The following is a 21,774-nucleotide window of genomic DNA, read 5'->3' as shown; positions in this document are numbered from 1 at the left end:
AGTAGTTTTATATAAGCTAAAGTCAGATAGAATAAAAGCAGAAATAACCTTAGAAATTATAGTAAAAATAACTCAGAATTGTATATTTAAGACATTCTAATAATAAACTATATTGTTCACCTTACTGAAATATCTGAAAAATAATATTAAAAACATCTTGTATGGTGTTAAAAATAACTGATATGAATGCTTTTATAATAATAACAATAAATGTGCTTTAACATCCCTTTAGATAATAAGTATATTATTTTGAAAATTATTAGGTCTAGAGTTTATATCAAATGGTAAAGCAGTAACTTTTTTTTATGTTTGGTGTTTGAGTCAATCAGTATTTTCTAAGTAATAAAAAATTTCCCACCACAAGTAAATTACTGAATTATTTTTATATTGAATATTGAAGGATAATCCAATTCTCATTTACTTTGCTTTTAATTTTTTATAAAGTTTAAAGGATAACAGAATCCACAGAGACTTAACTAGAGCCATTTTAAAATATTTATATTGTGAATATTTTATCATAATAGTTTTCAAATATTATTCATATTTGAACTATTTCATCTTAAAATACAAACCAATAACACAGGAGCACATATGATAAAACCATATGAATAAGAATTCCTCCACTAAAGCAAAATGGCATATGCAAGTTATATAAGCCTAAAATTGATTTGTGCTGAGGTTTGACAGAAAACAACAAAATTCTGTTAAGTAATTATCCTTCAATTAAAAATAAATTAATTAAAAACTATATGAGAGTTAGAATTAAATTCTAAGGTCAATATATAAGGTGAAAATGGGAACTCTTGAACAACCAAAATTACTCTTTAAATCCTTTAAAAAGGCAAAAAGGCAAAGCACTCGCTCAGTCGTGTCCGACTCTTTGCGACCCCGTGGACTGTAGCCTACCAAGCTCCTCTGTCCATGGGATTCTCCAGGCAAGAGTACTGGAGTGGGTTGCCATTTCCTTCTCCAGGAGATCTTCCCAACCCAGGGATCGAACCCGGGTCTCCCGCATTGCAGGCAGACGCTAAATTACCCTTAAATCACCAGAACCTGGATCTTTAAGGAGCACAAAAGCCAGAGGTGTAATACATTGTCAAACAACTTGTACACTGTATGACTCCTGAAGACCCTGAAAGTTGCCCCTTGGAATTATTTCAGACAAAGTTCCTACTAAAGACCTAAAATTCACTTCTGATTTTTATTTGATTTTATATTGACTTCTGTATTTCTGAACTGGTTTCTAGCTGAAGGTGGGCATGGGGTGAAGAAGGATGACAGGGAATTTCAGGGATTATTGCTCTTTCTACATAACTAAAATCTGCATAAACTAAATGCACTTGTGATTGTGATTGTCCAGTGTTATCGTCCCTTTGGAGTCTGGTGACACTTCATAGTGACTCCTTTTTACCACTACTTAATTCTGTTACCATATTTCCTATTTTGGAGGCTGTTAAGTCACATTTTATTTTCCTGTACTAAAAATGGCAATGCTATTTGATTATGGACTGTTACATTCTAATTAATGTCAGAATGATTCAAGACAAAGTTTAGTTATGTTCAAAAGTTGAAAGATTTCATGGCATCTACCAACAGGCACTTTAACTGTCGCTATATTTCTTAGTTTCCTAGAGGTGTTTATATTAATAGGAATTATCAAATAAAAGTTTACATATAATTAAGAATAAAGCTATCCATGGCAAATAGAGTTAAACAGGGTTTCAAATTGTGGCATTTCTTTGTTTTTAGTATCCTAATGTGCAGTATGGATCCAGAAGAGGATTCAGAATAGCTTTTGCACTATTTTCCTATATTTTCTGATCAGTTTCCTATGGAACATATTTCAGAGAATAGTGCTGTAGTAAGTTCGCTGACTGAGTTTAATATCAAAATGACCAGGGTACACCTATTGCTAATTGTCATAAATAAAAACACATACATTAGAAATCTGAATGTTCTATTTTATTTTTTTAATTTTTTTATTTTTTGAATCTTCTATTTTAAAACACTGTGGCTCTCATGTCTTTTAATTACTCATCTTAGACATCTGTTGAAACTGAACAAAATTAAAAGCATGTGTTCAGGTGTTTCCATTCACACTCCTATGTACCATTCTTGATGCACAGACATAGTCAGATGATTTCCACTTCTCTCTCCCGAGAGAACTCGAGTTTTCACAATTCATATAATTGGTGAGTGGAAATATTATTTGCTAATTTTATGTCCTTAAAGGACATAAAATATAGAAAGGTCATAGAAGGACATTCTGTACACTAAATGACTTAAATGGCCAATTTGTCTGTTGAAAAGCAGCCACTGTTTGCTCTTAGACTGTTTCAATACTGTAATTCCTGTTCCCTCCACACATCTTTAGTAACCCAGTTACTCTTTGGCCTTTATACAACTGCACTGGCAGTTGATTTAGTAAGGTCAAGATCCCCGCATTGTTCACAGCCACTGTGCAATAACTTTTCTTTCACCTTATCTTATAATGATGTTGAAAAAATGCTGTTATTTTCTGGCTTTGAGGGCTGGGTACCATCACCCTCACATGAATTCTCTGGAATATTACCTAATAAACAATAAATGCCCTTTCTTATCAACCATGTACAATGATAAATTCAGTCTGCTATTTGCTGAGCATGTAGAAATTTCTGCTATTTGGTGATTAGTGGGAGCTGTCCACCTGAGAAATGTCTTTACAGCAAAACCTGCAGCTACATAAAAAAAGTACATATTGTAGAACAGAAGGTCAAAGGTCTACTACTTTCTTCAGAAAAATGAGGAGGGAACAGAATTAGAGGAAATTCTACCAGGTATAAATTATGGTCAATTTAGATCAGAGAAAGGACTGGCGTATAGCTAGAAGGGGTAATGGTATAGTTTAAGGTACAATAAACATATTCTCAGTACATCTAAATATGTAAAAATTAATAGCACTGATAGAGCTGAAAAGTTTTTACTCTAACAAGCCCTTTGAGTTTGTAATAGTACTGGTATTTTAATTTAGAAAGTTCTTAGGTTATCAATAGGTATCAAACTACCATTAAAAAGCAGAGAGGTTTTTCTCTTCAAACCTTTTCCATATTTTATATTCATCATGTAAATATAAAAGTAAAAAATCCATGGTTCAAGGAAAGTTATACTTTGAGAAACACTATTCCAAGGCAGGATCTTATTTTAATATGAAACTACCACATTCTTAAAGGCTTTTCTCCCTTTACCACTCTAACAAAACTTCTTTCTTTCTAGTTTTTACCTTTATATATTAGCAGAGGTCTACAGTTAGTGTTCATTCTATTTGTATTGCTGTATTTCATATGTTGATGAATATTTTCCATGTTTCAATGGTCTTCATAGCTCATTTTCAAGTGAGTATATAATATTCTATGTTTCAATGGTTAATAATTTGTTAATTCCCTGAGTTAGACTCTTAAATTGCTATCAATCTTATTAAATTTATTAGAGTTGATTATGTAATTATAGAGCATGTATCTTTATGCTTCAGTTGAATTATTTCCTTGGGAAAAGCCCCATAAGATGGAATAATTTTAAGAGTCAGTTAAAACTCCCTGAGGGCAGGAATCATATCTCATATCTCTTTCTATTTTCTATAAGCCTTAGCATGATGCTGAAAGTACTAAAAGAATTCATTAAATAAGTGATGATTAAGATTTGAATATCCTCTGCAGAAAGGTTTGGCTCATGACCTAATGTAATGTATAATGAAGAATCTATTTTCATTTAACTCATTAAATGGAATAGTAAGAATCTATTGCTAAAATGGTCATCCTATTAATGAATATGCTGTTTATATAGATTACTCCTTGTATCGCAAAAATGTTTGTTTATGTCTGTCTTTATAGGTTTCAACCCTGAATATTCACTGGAAAGACTGATGCTGAAGCTGAAGCTCCAATACATTGGCCTCTTGATGTGAAGAGCCAACTCACTGGAAAAGTCTCTTATTCTGGGAAGGATTGAAGGCAGGAGGAGAAGGGGATGACAGAGGATGAGATGGTTGGATGGCATCACTAACTCAATGGACATGGGTTTGAGAAAACTCTGGGAGACAGTGAAGGACAGGGAAGCCTGGCATGCTGCATTCCATGGGGTTGCAAAGAGTCGGACACAACTTATCAACTAAACAACAATAGATTTCAATAGAGTGAAGGATAGGAAATTAAAGGCAAGTGAGACAGCAAAGGGTTAGGGGACCTAGGATCACAACATTTACTTTATTCAGTATCACTATTTTTACATGAGTTTCTCATCTCATGACCAAGAGACTACACTTCACATTATTTAGTGAATCCATAAAACAATCTGGCTTCCCTCATACTCAGTTGGTAAAGAATCTGCCTGCAATACAGGAGACTCAGATTAGATTCCAGGGTTGGGAAGGTCCCCTGGAGAAGGAAATGGCAATGACTCCAGGATTCTTGCCTGGAGAATCTTATGGACAGAGGCAGGCTACTGTCCATGGGGTCGCAAGAGTCAGACACAAGTTAGAGACTAAACCACCACCACATAAAGCAATCTACTACACACACTACCTACCTATCTTTTGAAGGAAGAATTTATCTAATTAGATAAAAAAGGAAAACACTGCCCTCCCTATAATTAGGCTTGTCAACTTGAAAACAAGTTCAATTAATGAAAACTTTTGATATTCTTTAAAAATTTTAGAGTGTGATTTTGCACAAGATGTTATAAAAATCCTAAGTGCATAGAACCATGCCATAAATCTTGTGACTATTGCATGCTTGGGAGCAATATCTCTTTGTTCCAAATAATCTGACTCTCCACAGTGCTAAACTGGGAGCATGATTTTTTTGTCAGCCTTTTATTTTCAGTAAGTCATCAGGTTTTTTTATTGACATTATTTAATTCTCATAATAAGGCTAATAACTGGTAAAAAGTATGAAGGAATGAAATTCAAAGCAAATTTGCAAATTATGTTGTTGTTCAGTTTAATATTAGAGATATGTTTGAATATTAGGAAGGATAGATACAGGGTAGAAATAATATTGTTTAAATATTTCCCACATTCTGAGTAGAGTTCTTAGCATATGGTCACTACACTCTGAGTAACATCACTGGACCTCAAGGAAAGTCCATTTTTTATATGTAAATAATTCCCCGATGGCTCAGTGGGTTAAAGAATTGGTGTGCAATGCAGGAGACACAGGAGACTCGGGTTCGATTCCTGGGTGGGGAAGATCCTTTGGCGAAGGAAATGGCCACCCACTCCAGTATTCTCGCCTGGAAAATCCCGTGGACAGAGGAGCCTGGCAGGCTACATTCCATGGGGTCGCAAAGAGTTAGACTTGACTGAACAACTAAGTACACACAGAGGGACAGAAATAGATTTCATTTCATATGTCAACAACAGTTCATTGCCAGTGGTAATCAAAATGTGGTCTTAAAAAGGATACAGAGGCAGCATCTGGGCTCTGTGAGAAAGTAATGTTTGCCATAACAAGGAAAAGAAGCAGAGCAGATATTTGCCAACACTGGAAAAATTCAATCTACAAAATTGCCTGAGGATGTAATTCTGGAACTATGTTGCTGCTACATTTTCGTCATTTCTGTATTTTGTTGTAGTTACTATTTTCTTTTTTCAAGTAATGTTCTTCAAGTGGCTGAGCACTGCAAGAGGACATTGAAGGAATATATAGACAATATGCTTCCTTTTATTTCCATGAATGAGGGCATATTTATGTTCTATATCCTTGTATTTTCTTAGCAGAACATAAAATAACGGGTTGTGCACTGCTACAAATTCTTTTTGGAACTTTTATACACTTCACCTATGAAGTCTGAGAAGTCCAGATAAAATTTATCTGGAGATGCAAAAATGTATCTGTTTTCCAATAATCATATTTCTGAAACTGAAGTACTGGAAATAATCTTACAATTTTGGATGACTGTATACTCTGTAGTGGAAAGAACTGGCTTTGCAGTTGGTAGCTCTCACTCAAATTCCTGACTCAATAATTACCTGCCGTGTGTTGTTGTTGTTCAGTCACTCAGTTGTGTTTGACTCTTTGCAACTCCATGGACTGCAGCATGCCAGGCTTTCCTATCACCAACTTCCGGAGCTTGCTCAAACTCATCTCCAATGGGTCCATGATGCCATCCAACCATCTCATCCTCTGTCATCCCCTTCTCCTCCTGCCTTCAATCGTTCCCAGCATCAGGGTCTTTTCCAATGAGTCAGCTCTTTGCATCAGGTGGCCAAGCCACTGGAGCTTCAGCTTCAGCATCAGTCCTTCCAGTGAATATTCAGGGTTGATTTCCTTTCAGATTGACTGGTTTAATCTCCTGGCAGTCCGAGAGACTCTCAAGAGCCTTCTCCCACATCACAGTTCAAAAGCATCAATTCTTTGGCACTCAGCCTTCTTTATGGTCCAACTCTTGCATCCATTTATGACTACTGGAAAAACCATAGCTCTGACTATATGGACCTTTGTTGGCAAAGTAATGTCTCTGCTCTGCTTTTCAATATGCTGTCTAGGTTTTTCATAGCTTTTCTTCCAAGGAGCAAGCATCTTTTAAATTCATGCCTGCAGTCACCATGTCAGTGATTTTGGAGCCCAAGAAAATAAAGTCTGTCACTGTTTTCATTGTTTCCCCAGCTATTTGTCCTGATCTTAGTTTTTTGAATGTTGAGTTTTTTTTTGTTTTTTGTTTTTTTTTTTTGAATGTTGAGTTTTAAGGCAGCTTTTTCACTCTCCTCTTTCACTTCATCAAGAGGCTCTTAGTTCCTCTTCGCTTTCTGCCATAAGGGTGGTGTCATCTGCATATCTGAGGTTATTGATATTTCTCCTGGCAAGCTTTATTCCAGCTTGTGCTTCATCCAGCCCAGCATTTTGCATGATGTACTCTGCATATAGGCTAAATAAGCAGGGTGACAATATATAGCCTTGACATACTCCTTTCCTGATTTGGAACCAGTCTGTTGTTCCATGTCCAGTTCTAACTGTTGTTTCTTGACCTGCATACAGGTTTCTCAGGAGGCAGGTTAGATGGTCTGGTATTCCTATCTCTTTAAGAATTTTCCACAGTTTTTTTTAATCCACACAGTCAAAGGCTTTGGTGTAGTCAATGAAGCACTGACTTCTTATTTCAATTCCAGAAATGAGAATTTCTGGAATTCTCTTGCATTTACTATGATCCAACAGATGCTGGTAATTTGATCTCTGGTTCCTCTGCCTTTTCTAAATCCAGCTTGAAGATCTGGAAATTCTCGGTTCACGTACTGTTGAAGCCTAGCTTGTAGAATTTTGAGCACTACTTTGCTAGCGTGTGAAATGAATGCAATTGTGCAGTGGTTTAAACATTCTTTGGCATTGCCTTTCTTTGGGACTGGAATGAAAACTGACCTTTTCCAGTCCTATAGCCACTGCTGAGTTTTCCAAATTTGCTGCGTACCCTTGGGAAATTTAGCCTCTTTTGAGTCTCTGATTTCTCACATGAAAGATGGAGATAAAAACAGGATTAAATGACATGACAGATAAACATGCCTAGTATAACGACTGGTTCATAGTAGGTTCTCAACAAGCAGCAGTAATAATTACTGTTGATAATGATGATGATAATTTCTATCAGTATTAGTATTGATATTAGCATCAGTATTATTATCATATTGTGGCAACAGTTCATGTGAGTTGAATTTAGATTTTCTAATGGGTAGAAGTTTCACATTTCCTGATTAATACTTGATAGTCTGTCTTTCATCCACAAAGCTTTGCTTATCACTCAATTGCATTGGTTTTGGCCAGCCTGTGATTTCTCTGTCATGAGAAACAACATTATAAGTACTAGTTATAAAAATTAAACAGAATAAGTTGTCCATTACTTGGTTTATAAACAATTTAACAAGTGGAAATTATGGACAGCCTAGGCAGCACTTAGCAAGATGTTTTAAAAAATGAATGGAAGCATTTATATAAAATTGTTGAAAGTTATTGCCCTCAGAAGACAGCATTATAGGTGCTTTATTAATCGGATGGAAGGAGGTAGTACCATTTAGCCTTATAATGTTTACTTGAAGTTCTCTAAAGCAGATGATATTGATTTGAGCTTTTCCCTACCTTCATCGTTCATACATCACTAGAAATCAAGTGCTTGAAAGTTCAACAGTTGACTTTTATGTACCGAGGCAAGTGGTGGTTCCAGTTCCTAAGAACTTAAATATTATTAAATCCTTAACTATGGCCCAGCAGGTAATGAGAATATTCCTTTCTGCCTTGGCTTGGGTGGAATATGATTTCTGTCATGGACTGGTCCATCTGGTCAAATGCTGCCTTATTCTGAATGCTACCTTATAGCTGATGCTTTCAAGGAGCCCATAATGTGTAAAATTATCAGTGACATTCTGGTGATCTGGAGCAGGGACTGGAAAAAAGTGCTATTTTCCTATTGCACTGCAGCATTGTCCAAAATGGCACTGGCCAGCTTGGTAGGTTCTGGTGTCTAGAGGAAACAGGGCTAGGGCTTGAAGAGGTTGGAGAGTGAGTGTGTAGGACAATGTGGGTGGTGTGAGTGAGAACCACTTTGTACTATTGAACTATTGGGCCCCAGATGTAATTCTGGATCCCATGGTAATATGCTTGCTTGGGGTTGTGAGTAACTTTAAGATTGATCCTGAGGGTCAGGGGAAAGGGAATAGGGGTGTTTCAAGGGGCCTGGCCAGGCACTGCTCCTATTGCCATTCTCTATGGAGCCTTGGCCTCAAGCTGGGTCTTTCTCCCAGGGGCTGGGGATCATGTGAAAGCTACAGATACTTTGAAAAGAAGTTATAAGGTATCATTGTACTGTGAATGAAAGTGAAGCTACCTTGAAATTCATTCATGAGAGGATGACTGCTTATATTACTAAGGGACTTTTTCAAATTATTTTTTACAATCAATTGGATTTAAGTCTATACTTATAATATCACTGCTGCTGCTGCTGCTGCTAAGTCGCTTCAGTCGTGTCCGACTCTGTGCGACCCCAGAGACGGCAGCCCATCAGGCTCCCCCGTCCCTGGGATTCTCCAGGCAAGAACACTAGAGTGGGTTGCCATTTCCTTCTCCAATGCATGAAAGTGAAAAGTGGAAGTGAAGTTGCTCAGTCGTGTCTGACTCCTAGCCACCCCATGGACTGCAGCCTAATCTATATATCCATATACTTTCTTGAGTAGGAGAGAAAGCAAGAAGACTGGGGATTTCACAGAGCTCTGAATACTCCCTGGGGGTGTGTCAGGCACAAAAAAGTCAGCATTATTTGGAGTGGCTGTTTCAAATAATAAAAGCCTTCTCTGACCAATGATTTTTTCTATTGGGTATACTGTCTTTTGAAAGAAAAATTAATGTTTATGAAATTTCCAGTATCCCTCATATAAAATTATTAAGCTGTGGGTTTCAGCCTTCCTCCTCCCTTTTCATCACCTTAATTTTTTCCCCTATTACTACACTGTCAAGAGAACAGATAAAAGCTTCTTGGGTGAATTCTTGAGAAAAAAAGCAATTAGAGTGGAATAAAAACCATGGGGGCGTAGTGGGTGAGAGAGTTATGTCAGTGCAGGAATGTGAGAGACACTTGGAAGGAGGGGGATCATAGAGAAAGAGGTACAGGAGAGTTTAATAGGAGCTGTTGTGGATTATACTCTTAGACGCTTTCACCTTTGAGAGGTACATGGGAGGACAGACTGCAATTCTATGCTCTATCACATCGCCTTAGCCCAACATCACTCGGCGAAGGGAGACTAGGCTTTGGAATTTTTGGGGTGGAGGGGCAATGTCATGGCTTTGTAAGCATAAAACAAACCAGGCATCCTGTTGCTAACACTGCCTTTCTTCAACCTACCACATCTCTTTTCCCCAGGCAGTCTCAGTGCTCTAGGATCAGGGTGGGTGGATGGCACTGGGAGTGAGGGGGTAGAAATTGGTAACTCACTCAGGCTGCTTTGAAAACAAGAATGCTGATAAAGGTTCAGGCATGATACCTGTATAACTCTGGTTCCTTTTGTTTCCCAACAAAAGTACACTGAGAGCAAAGTCTGTAGCATATATATCTTTGTCAGAAACAAGGAGAGCAAATCAGTCAGAAAGACTTCCAATTGGATCCCCAAAGATTAGAGTTTAGAACTCAATTAAAACTGCTAACTTTCTATAAAGCCCAGCTCCTGGCCCGCCTGTGATGGGCCATCACGGAGCCTGCCTTTCTCCGGCCTTACTGCACAAAGCCCGTTAAACCACAATGCCTAACCCTCAGATACCAGCCCTCATATGGACTTTACCTCTGGATCATTTGTACTTTTTGGTATCTTCTCATCTTAGATTCTTTATCATTATTTTCCAAATATTATGAACATTTATTATCTTGGAAAAGCAGGGAAGAATTCGTTTTCTCAGTCTGCTTTTCTTCAAAAAGAAGGCTCTTACCTGCCTGCTTCTACAGTCATAGAACAGTCAGAGAGTTCCGCTGGCGGGCACTGGCTGTGGAGTCCATTCACCCTGTAGCGCAAGATGCCCAGATTAAATCATTTCAGACTCAATCCACATCCTAGCAGCGCTTTCTCCCCAACATTAAAGCACACTTGTCTCTTCAATAAAACATATAAAAACAAAGCCCATGAAACACTTTCTCCAACTACTTCTCTTTCTCTTCAGAGACAGATTTTCTGAGAAACCAGTACTGGACGTGGTACTTTGTATTGCTCGTCTCTCTGACCTCACGTTCATTCCTCCCCCATCGTGTCTGTCTTACACAATGTTACTGAAAATGCACTTGGAAAGGCCACCCGTGCATTCCTAAGTGCATAGTTGTTAAATCCAATGGACACACTTCGTTTTTATCTTACTGGTGCTTTGTGGAGCCTGGGACACTAAACTCCTTGGAACTGTTTCCCTTTCTGGCTTCTACGGATACTGCTCTTTCCTACTTTCCTCATTACCTGTCTGATTGTTTTTTCTCTGTCTCCTTTGTATACTTTTCTCCAGGTCAGTTCTTAACTCTTGGTGTTCCAGAGGGTGACATTCTTCCTGTTTCTTTGCCCTGACCTTTCCTAGTTGGGCTTGCTGCAAACATTTGACAGCCCCTGCTTCCAGTCTTGTTCCTTGTTTTACACTTTCAGTTTAAATCAGCCCTGGAGTGATGTTTCAGAAATGCAAATGTGATCAGGCTGTTCTCTTGCTTAAAATCCTTCAAGGGCTGCCCATTGCTTTTATGATAAAATCCAAAGTGGCACCCCCACCCTACCCTCACCACTCCAGCTTCCTATGCTGGACTGCTTGAGGGAAGACGGCTAGAGTAATAGTTTAATCTCTAGCTATTTCATGCTTGGCTTCACTTTACTGAGGCTGCCAATTAATGATTTAGAGGTGAACTCTTCTGCGCTCTGCTGTGAACTGAGGCTTGTTTTGAGGAGTCCTTGAAGAGCCTTTGGCCTCATTGTCACTCAAACTGGCATTGACTTGAACTTCTGACCTAAAGCTGAACATCTGCATAGCCCATTGGCCATCTCCTGAGTCAGGAAAGTAAGCTTTGAACGTGCTTTGGTTATGTTTAAGTCCAATTTGGTCTAAATTCAGAAATGTATTTTCAACTTGATAGTGTTTTAAATGTAGTACATTCAGACATAGATGGTAGTGTGTTTTTTTTTTTTTTCCCTTCTACTCGCCCTCTTATAATTGCTTTTCAGAGAGAAGTGAGTAGATCTTCTCAACTCTACTGACTTTTATAAAATGGGAGATGAACTCTTTCATTTTCTTGTCTTGTCATCTGTCTTTTTCTGGTTTTAGCAATGGAAAGTAACAACAGCTGGATGTGATCATATCAGCAGGAAACATCCTTGCTCCTGACTGATTCACAAATTGCCCCTGTCTTGCTTGCCATTTCAAATAGAGGGACAGAATACTGAATGGACATGAAAATTAAAGAGGCTGCACACACACACACACACACATGCACACACACATTCTACTTATAAGGAAAAATCAGTAAATCAAGAAAGGAATTATAAATACTATAGACCCACACAGGAAAAAATATTGAAAAAGGGATTCATAAAGATTAGATATGGAGAAACAGAAAGGGGGAAACTGCTTTCTTGTGGAAAAAAATCATTTAAAAATGTTAATAAATTGCCTTTTCAGCTGATAAATACGGCTTACATAAAATATCCTAAAAAGTAGACAACCAAGACAGTTATCAAGGCAAACTTTCTCCTCTTTACCTGTTAGTCTTGTCTGCAGCCTGAAAGAAATCATGATTGTCAAGGGGAAAAATCAACATTATGCGTCTTACACAAGGATGTCCTCTACCAGGGTGTGAAGGGCACTGGGATTGCGGATCAGTTTGTCAAGGAAGCTGACAATGTCAGTGAATTTTGGTCTGTGATTTCTCTCCTTCTGCCAGCAGTGGAGCATCAGCTGGTGTAGAGAGGCCGGACAGCCCATGGGAGCTGGTAGTCTGTAACCTTCTTCAATGGACAGGATGACCTAAATGCAAACATACACAGTTATCCTCTTACTTCTGGGGACAAACAATACATACACTAAGTTATAATTCCTTTCATACAGGAAGTGGAAACCAAAACATTGGTAAGCATGAAAACTACTTGTGAGTGCATGTAGTCTAGACAAGGATAAATACAAAAATTGTGACCAAGAATTACAAGTATCTTCATAGCATCTGCTGACTCCTCTTGAGAGGAAAAATATGTTTTTTAAACTTGTGGTATAGAGATGAGAGGTTAAATTTCATCACAATGTCCAGAAATAGTTTTTGTGTGATTTAGCTGGAATGTCTCAAAACCCAATTAGGACATCAGAAAGTCAGCCTAATATGGATGCATTTAGTAAAAACCATATGTGACAAATGTTATAAGTAAAATTGTACTTCTGCTAAATTCCTGAATCACTTTTTATTCTTTTATAATAATGTCAGTGCATATTCTTTTTGCAGCCATCCTTCCTTCTTTCTTCTTTATTTGCCATTTAATTCCTCTTCACTTACTTCTGGCTTTCCCCTAGTCTCACACTGACATGATTATGAAGTCCTTCCAGAATTTCTAAGGTAATTTAATCTTCAAAATGCTATCAGTGTTCAGTTTAAGACCACAGAGAAACAGGACATTTAGCCTGAGTATCCTCTGGGCTAGCACTGTCTAACAGAACTTTCCATGATGACAGAAATACTCCCTCTGTTCAGTGTGATAGCAAGTGGTCATGTGGCTGTTGAGCACTTGAAATGTGGCTAGTAAGACTGAGGAGCTGAATTTTACTTCCAGTTAATTTTAATTAATTGACCTTACATTTTAAATAGCCACAGGGGCAAGTGGTTACTATATAGGACAATGCAGCTCTAGGGAAAGGAATCTCTGTAAGAAGCCAAAGTTAAGAGTAACAACAAGACGACAGTAATTTTATTTTATTTTTTTCGTACTTAAGAAATCACATCAAGATAAGGTAAGATATTTACTATTTATCTTTTTAATATATAACCCACTGGAATTTCCTAATCATGCAGTAAAATTGACCTGGAATTTATGTAGTTTATTTTTAAATGAAGAGTTCAAAATTATTCATGTAACTATTCTTACATTATCTCTGGGGGAAAGACAAAAGAAAGGGTTTATTTTCTGTATTTTTGACATGGGAAAATTGAGGGACAGCCTGATATTTACAGAGAAGCAATCTCATCTCTTCCCCATGCCAACAACAAAAATACAAAAATGCAAATGTAAATATTGTTATCAGTGCTCTCTTTATTGTAGCACCCTCTATGCATTTTCACTTTCTATAATTAAAAAAAACTCATTTTCTTTTTTATGTGACACCATTTGACATGACTCTAAGATATCAATAATTTATGCTAGAAGTAGTCTGTAAAAAGAAGCAATAATAGGCTGCAGGAACCTCCTCTTAATTGTTAAGCTTAGCTTTTTAGTAATAGGTAATTTTTCATAATCCCATCAGTGTCTGTGACCAGAACACTTTAACCTATCAGAATACTAGCTTTTTTTCCTGTTCATTGTATATCTATTATTAAATATGATGCTTTTTCTAACCTGTTTTCTGACTATTTTTGCTACTGACTAGGCCTGAATTTTAACACATTTTGCAACACATTTTAGTAAAACAGGATATGTATAAAAATGATTATAGTGCATCAAAACTACTGTGGATAGCTTTAGAAAGTAACTAAGAAAAATAGAATAGAATTCCATTATAGAAAGACTTTAAATTCCCACCCTAAGAGACCTCTCTATGCAATTTCAGAGTTACCTAATTATAAGTGCATAGAATAGATGACAAGTGAAGTTATAGTCTGAGAAAAAAATTAGCTGCCTTTATTAAGTATCATGTGCTAAATGCTTTGCATGTTTTTTTTTTCATTTACTGCTTAAAATAACTCAATATGGTAGTTATTATTATCCTTATTCTTAAATGAGGAAATTTAGACTCAGATAAGTTAGGAAACTTGCCTAAATTCACACAGCATAGGCAGCAGAGCTGAAATCTGAACTTAGTTCCTTATAGCTTCCAAACTTGTCCTCTGGCTAGTCTGCAGGAATGCTTTTCAATTCTCATGAAAATGTCTTCCTCTCCTGTTTTATATCAATTGTTTTATATCAATTTTAGGAGTGATGATTACCATTTTATCTTTTGTTGTATATCTGCTAACTGGACTTCAAATCCAATCCTAAGTTTTGTAATAAGGATAAATCAAAAACATATTTACTTCATAGTTTGCAAAATGTAACCTCTGGCTGAACAGAGTCATTTCTGACTGCTTCTGAGTCCTGTACACATTTCTATTATTGCATCTATTACACTGTATTATAATTTTTCACCTGCTTCCTCTCAGGTGAAATATACTTGAAAGCAGGAATTTCATGTCTATATTTTGTATATTTATCCCTATTTATGGTATCTGATGCATTAATTAATGTTATTGACCAAAACAAAAGCTATTCGAGGCAATTTTGGGGTTTGTCTTGATATAGGAGCAGACTCGTAGAAAATCTGGAGTTTCAACTACCCAAGAGGGAGTCAAAGCAGAAGCAAGTCAGCATTTGAAGTGCCTCAGAAAGAAATATTCATAAAAAATTGGGACATCAAGCATTATTGTTCAAAATGATCTCCTGATTTCTCTCTGGTTTGGCTGGACAATGAGCCAAGTGAGATTGGGCCATGTTCTTCTCTAAGACGAAGGCACTGGACCCAAAGTCAGATTCCTGTAAAGACTGGTGGCTTTTTCCTCCTGTCCATAAGGTTTACTGTTTCCCATGACCCAGACATCCTTAGCTGCTGGAGACCTGACTTTTCCAGACAACTCCTGTAAACAGTTGACACCCAAATCCAGATTGCTTGGTGCCAAGCAAGCTGTCTATTCTCTTTTGACAAAGTTGTTCTCATGAGTATCCTGTAGGAAGAGACAGTGACAAGAAAGTGGGGTCCTTCATCTGGAACCTTTATCCACAATGTGTTCAGCAAGTGTCTAGTCCCACCGTGCCTTTCCGTGGGGATACTGGGAGACTTGGGGACTCATGACATTTCTCCTTGCTGACCTCTAGGTTTAAAGTTTTCCCTGTTCTTTAACTTGTGACTTTGTGAAATTTGTCCTGAGCCCTGGTTCATGACAGATATCAATCATGAAGGTCCCACCTTAGAGGAAATGCTAATAACAACAACAGTGACAATAATAATTACTAACAATTATTGAGAGCTCTTGACTACTTCCAGGTGCTATTTCTAAGTGATTTACATGTGTCAACTCTTTTAATCCTCACAGTAATATTATGTGGTAGGTACTATTTTTATCCCCACTTTACAGACAAGGAAAGTAAACATAGAGAACTTCAACTGGCAAACACTACACACACTTAAAAGTTTTGAATTAGAAGGGAGCTAGAGAAGAAACTTGAGCAATATGATTCAAAAAATGGTTAAAAGATACAACATATTTCTAATGGATTTTTTATTTATCCAAAGAGATAAATATTCATCATTTAAAATGTACTATTAACATACCATGTATAAGGGATAGCATAATGAGTAAGAAACATTTCTGTCTTTAGGAAATATATAATCTAATGAAGGTGACCAAGGAGCTAGAGAAGAAACTTGAGCAATAGGATTCAAAAAATGGTTAAAAGATACAACATATTTCTAATGGATTTTTTATTTATCCAAAGAGATAAATATTCATCATTTAAAATGTACTATTAAACATACCATGTATAAGGGATAGCATAATGAGTAAGAAACATCTCTGTCTTTAGGAAACATATAATCTAAAGAAGGTGATCAAATATATAATCTAATGAATATGGAACATGCTATGTAGAACAGGGAGTCATGGAAATTTGTCAGAAGAGTACCTATCTGAGCCTTTGGGAGACTTCTCAGGGGAGGTGAACTGAATGTAGAAGGTAGCAGGGTCCATGAGATTAGATGGGTCTAAGAGAAGAGATGTGATCTAACTAGGGAATTGAAGTAGATTTCTGTAACTAGACCAGATTCCTCAAAGAGAAGAATGGTGAGATTTGAGGCTGGAAGGTTAAGTAAAAACTATGTTTTTTGAGATCATGAATGATTTTTCATGCTATAAACACAGACTTTATGCAAAGGGGAGAAGGGTTTTGGCAAGTAGATGGCATTAGATTTGCCCTTTGGAAGCTCACTCTGGCTGCACTATAAGAGTGGGAGGACAGGGAAGGCCAGGAAGGAGGCTTGCAGTGATCCAGGCAAGAAGTCAGGATAGCCTTAGTTGAAACAGAGGCCATAGGGTACAAGCAGTAGATTGACTTGACAGGAATGTAGGACTCGGGTGAGATTAGACAGGGAAGTAGAGGGAGAAGAGAAGATTGACTTCTAGGGTTTGGGCTTGTTCAAGGAAACAAAGGAGGAGGAGCAATTTTGGGGCTGGAGTGACCATGAGTTAAATTTTCTATGAGGTTTCTGGTTTCTGATTCAAGTTAACATATGAAACTTTGAGAGCTTATTATATGTCAATTTCTGGGCTAGGTATTTTAACATAGTTTACCTTCTATGTGAGTGTGGTTATACATATTTTGCAGGTAAGAAAACTGAAGCTCTAACTGATGAGCAGATTGTGTCAGATTCACATAGCTAGTAATTTCCTGAAGACTGGACCTATATTATCACCTTGGTAGCCTCTGAATCACGACAGTGGTAGAAAAAAACCTGTCCTGAGTCTTGTGCTGCGTTCCAGACTCATCCCCTAGGATTAGCTCTTGAGCTTCTCGTAGACATTTACACACTCCATGCTTTCACTCACCCACTGCTGATGACTTTCATTCTTGTAGCTCCGGTTCAGCTTTCTCTCAAGATTTCTACATCTACTGTCTCTGGGATATACCACTTCATAAAGTTGTCACACAGGTGACATGATTTTTTTTTTCTTTTGCTGTTGTTCAAAACTAACCTTGTTCCTAAGTTTGGCATTTCTGTCCTCTGAAAAGGGTAGCATTCTTTTTTCAGTGATTTAAGTTAGAGATCAGTGGGTCCTCTGGGCTTCTGTCTTTCCTGGTGCTCAAAACTAACTTAGATGTTGATTCCACCAACTTCATATACTTTAAATACAGCCCATTTTCAAATCCTCTTTTCAAATGATTTATTTTTTGTTTTGATCACTGCAACAGCCACTTAATTAGTCTTTCTGTCTCCCCTCTAACTCCCTCAATAACTCCTGCAGTGTACCCGAAGCAAACCTGCTGATGTGAAACTGTGATCACACTCCTTCCATATCTGGAATTCTGCAGCAGCTCACTATGACCCAGGTTTTCAGTCCTCACCTCTGGCATGGTCCTGCTTCTCCTCTGCTTTGGCCACAAAACACTTGCACTCTCTGAGCTGGGCAAGCCGAGTTCAAGGGCAGGAACTATTTCTTTTTTCCATGAGTTCCTGGCATCTAAAACAATGCCTTGTCAAACCAAAGAGTGAACTTCAATTGTCATATATGTGATCTATGGCAGCTGTCTATTAACCTTTATCTTCATAAACATGTCTTTTGTGGGAAGTTTTGTTTTATAGGCATTTCTGGTTCCCTACTTAAGAACTGACAGGCAGCCAGCAGCATATGGAGTGCTTTGTCTAAAATACTAAATGAGATTTGTTTTAGGATATGAAGGGGTGATAATTACTAGAGAGAATGTTGTTAGTAGTATGGTTTTATGATAGTTGTAGGCTGTCATCCTTTGGAGAAGAATTATGCAAGGTTATATCCTTATTTTAAAGTGTAAGAAGAAAATTAAAATAAAGTGAAAAAATACGAAAATGACTGCAGTGATAACTTCTGTGCAGAGGCAGAAGGAATTAGATTTTGTCAGAAGTTATTATCTAAAACCTGGCAGGTTATTCTAAATAGATCATACTGGTTCCTTGTCATTGACACTACAATTTTTAGCATCCTAGAATCAACACTGGGCTCAGTTGGGGCACGTAGCAGACTGTTCTGCTCTTGTTGAATCTGATGAGTTTTCCAATTGTGCTGAAGGTTTCTGAATCAAAGAAGACAATGTGAACCTTTTATTAAACTAGGCAAACAAGGAGCAGACAGTCAATAGGAAGACACTGAGTTATCCCTGAACAATGCCGTTGAACAAGAAATGTTTGGGCTGTGCAGGTAATCACATTTTTATGTTATAACACTGCTCAATATCTCCCAAAGAGAAGCACAGTGAATTTAGTTATTCATACTTCCTTTTAAAATAAACTGTCTCAAAATTTTAGCAAGGGCCAAAATGTACAATAGTAAATGAAATGTGAAATGATTCTATTTTTGTCTTCTCTCTAAATATTCATCATGACTTTGTGGAAAATCTGTAATTTCAAGTTGAAGGTGGATGGTGAAGCAGAGTCCCAGTATATCCCTACTTTTCGTGATGATGATTACTTATAGATATGAGGACATTCAGATTTATAAAACAGTAAAACTGAAAGCCCTGGCAATGTAGTTTTCTGATATGCAATTTAAAGGTTGTGACTGCACAGGGAAAAGAAGGAAAGAAAAAAGAAAGGAAAGAAGTGGTTATAAGTAAATCACATTTAAAATCTTATACCTACTCTCTTAGTCAATATTTTTCAACATACAGAAATTATAATTCAGTGGAAAGCAATCAAAACTCAAATGAAAATCAGTGTACATTGAAAAAAACAAAGGGGGATAGAGTGGTGAACATTCCGCTTGATGGCTTATCAGGTAAAGAATCTGCCTGCAATGCAGGAGACACAGGAGATGTGGGTTCGATCCCTGGGCTGGGAAGATCCCTTGGAAGAGGAAATGACAACCCACTCCAGTATTCTTGCCTGGAGAATCCCATGGACAGAGGAGCCTGGCGGGCTACAGTCCACAGGGTCGCAAAGAGTCGGACACAATTGAGAGACTAAGCACATAAGAGTGGTGAAAGAATAAGATACAGACAGAAAACACTTTTTTCTGAGGCTAATTTATAATTTGTAAATCACTAGGGCATGGAAACATAACGTTTCCTTTCTAACTTTAAGATAAACAATTTTTTAAAACCCTATACTTCAGACAGTTCTCCAATCTTATTTTATGGAAGTCTCCATAGAATGTCAAGGACCTATAAAAATGGAGAATGTTCATCCTCAGTAAGACACCAGTCAGATTGCTGAATGAGTGGACAAAATGGGGGAATATAGAAAGTGTAGCCCTCTTATAGATTAAAAGGTTGCTGATGATATGTTTTATGGTTTGGAAAATCTTCCGCCCTAACAGTTGAAAGTCATACTTCTTGAGACTGAGATAATTAAAACTTTCTATGCAACCATGCTTCAGTGTGTAAGTAGTGGAATGAGCATTAGTGAAGGAGTCACATGAACTGCCCTGGAGTCTGAAATGTCACTAACAAGCTCTGTGCTTGGGCAATTCTCTGTCTCCTCATTAAGAGAAAGAAAAAAAAAAAAAAAAAAGAGCCTGGATTCAGTGCTTGTGACAGTGCCTTTCAGCTCAAAAAGCTGTATTTCTAGGGTCAGTGAAACTGAAGGCTTAATCTGCAGGATCTCTGGTAACATCTCTTGATCTCAAAGTTCTTTGACTGCCAGATCTAGACTTGGCATCCCTTGAAAGGACTGTTTCCCACAGAGCTCCAAGTGTAGGGAGACAAAAATCCAGATGGGCCAAAGTATATCATTGTAAACTAAGATTAGGAAGATTTGGCAGGCCAAGATATTCTTTACTAGGCAGGTTCCCACCAACAAAGTATATTTTTTGAAATATAAAAACAATGTAAAGACATATTCCAAATCAACATTTTTGAAATGAGAAGACAACATTCTTAAAACTCAGGCCCATATTTCCAAGTTCTCTCTGGGGAAAAAAACAAAACAAAAAACCCAAAACAAACATTTCTTCACTGGTGCACCATTTCAATTTTAGAAAGATAACAGGCAACTTTAAGGGCCCATAAAAAAAACCCAACCTGAACAGGGAAATGGAAGCCCACTCCAGTATTCTTGCCTGGGAAATCCCATGGACGGAGGAGCCTGGAGGGCTACAGTTCATGGATTTGCAAAGATTTGGACATGACCAAACACACACACATGCAAAAATACCTAAAATCTTTGGAAACATAGTTTATGAGTATACAGTAAAAGAGTATTTTAAGATGCCCTCTTTATAAATATGCTTTAAAAGAGAACAAAGAATTATAAAAAATCATAAGAGCAAAAGATTGTAAATTTCTTCCAAACAGAAATGGAAGGTATAGTTAATTTTTTTATGAAAATGTTTCTGGTATGTATATACTTTCAGCAAAAAAAAAAGAATTCCCTTGAAAATTATACTGTGGTAGTAGCATACTGGTTATTGGTTTCCTCTACTTGGAACTTTATTATTTGAATTATTTCCAATGGTGGTAGATTGAATCTCACAATATCCCCTATTACTCTTGTTTCTGTATCAGACATGCATTATGCTAGTGTAATTAGTGTATATTTAATTAAAATGTTGCTCCTGCCTATGTACCAATATGAGGAATTATTTAAAAAAATGAGAAAAAGGTCATTTTGAAAATTGCTTTGGTAGAAACATATTCAAATAAGTACAAAAACTCCCTCTGTAATATGGAAGGTGGAAATAATGGGAATGGGCCTTTAGCAATTTACTGTATCTTATACAGATCATTACACAAGGACCATTACATAATAAAGCAGAGTTTCGAAAATCTAATCAGAAACAAAAATTGGAAATGACTGGACTCTCTGAATCATAAAATCATACTGCATTTGAAGGTAAGTGGATTCTATATATCCACCATTCTTGGCTAAAATACTGACCTATAATTGAGAAAGGTTTTAGAATTATGAAGACAAACAAGAAACATGGTAAAAGGTAATTTTCTTCCTTCTCAACTTTTGAAAAGAGGAACCAATTCAGATAAGGTCAAAGGTTATTTCCAACCACATCATCTATTAAAAATCGTAAAGTTGAATTGTATTGTTTTTCTTCAGGTAAGCTTCAGAAAGCAATCTAAAAAAAACTCACTATTATATAAAACCTTTTGAAAAGTAAGGAGAAGAAAAAATACAAAAACACTGAGGCAGCATTATGTTTCCTAGTAAACCTCAAATGAGATGTTCTCTGATAGCAGTTCTCTTTTTGGGAAATTGAACAGGCTTAGTAGCATATGCCTAAATGATACCATACCCAGGAGGCATTTGGGCTTCAAACTGCTTCCAGGCGAATTTTTTCTTTCTTTTTTTAAAAAAAAAAAAAAAACAACAACATGCT

The 21,774-nt window shown here is 37.0% G+C and overlaps 1 protein-coding gene across 2 annotated transcripts in view; it reads right to left on the bottom strand.

The window, feature by feature from the left end:
- The window catches only part of EPHA6 (EPH receptor A6), a 1,039,321-nt gene that overhangs the window by 7,496 nt on the left and 1,010,051 nt on the right, over positions 1–21,774 (bottom strand). For both annotated transcript variants that reach the window (XM_025282417.3, XM_025282425.3), the window contains 2 exons: positions 12,298–12,491; positions 10,434–10,505 (listed from right to left, as the gene is read on the bottom strand). In XM_025282417.3, the coding sequence (XP_025138202.1) occupies positions 10,434–10,505; positions 12,298–12,491 (266 nt within the window). The remainder of the gene's footprint in view (positions 1–10,433; positions 10,506–12,297; positions 12,492–21,774) is intronic.

The sequence above is a fragment of the Bubalus bubalis genome, chromosome 1, assembly GCF_019923935.1.
Source record: "Bubalus bubalis isolate 160015118507 breed Murrah chromosome 1, NDDB_SH_1, whole genome shotgun sequence".
Lineage (NCBI taxonomy): Eukaryota > Metazoa > Chordata > Mammalia > Artiodactyla > Bovidae > Bubalus > Bubalus bubalis.
The sequence above is the reverse complement of the archived record's forward strand: the minus strand, read 5'-3'. Positions and strand labels throughout refer to the sequence as shown.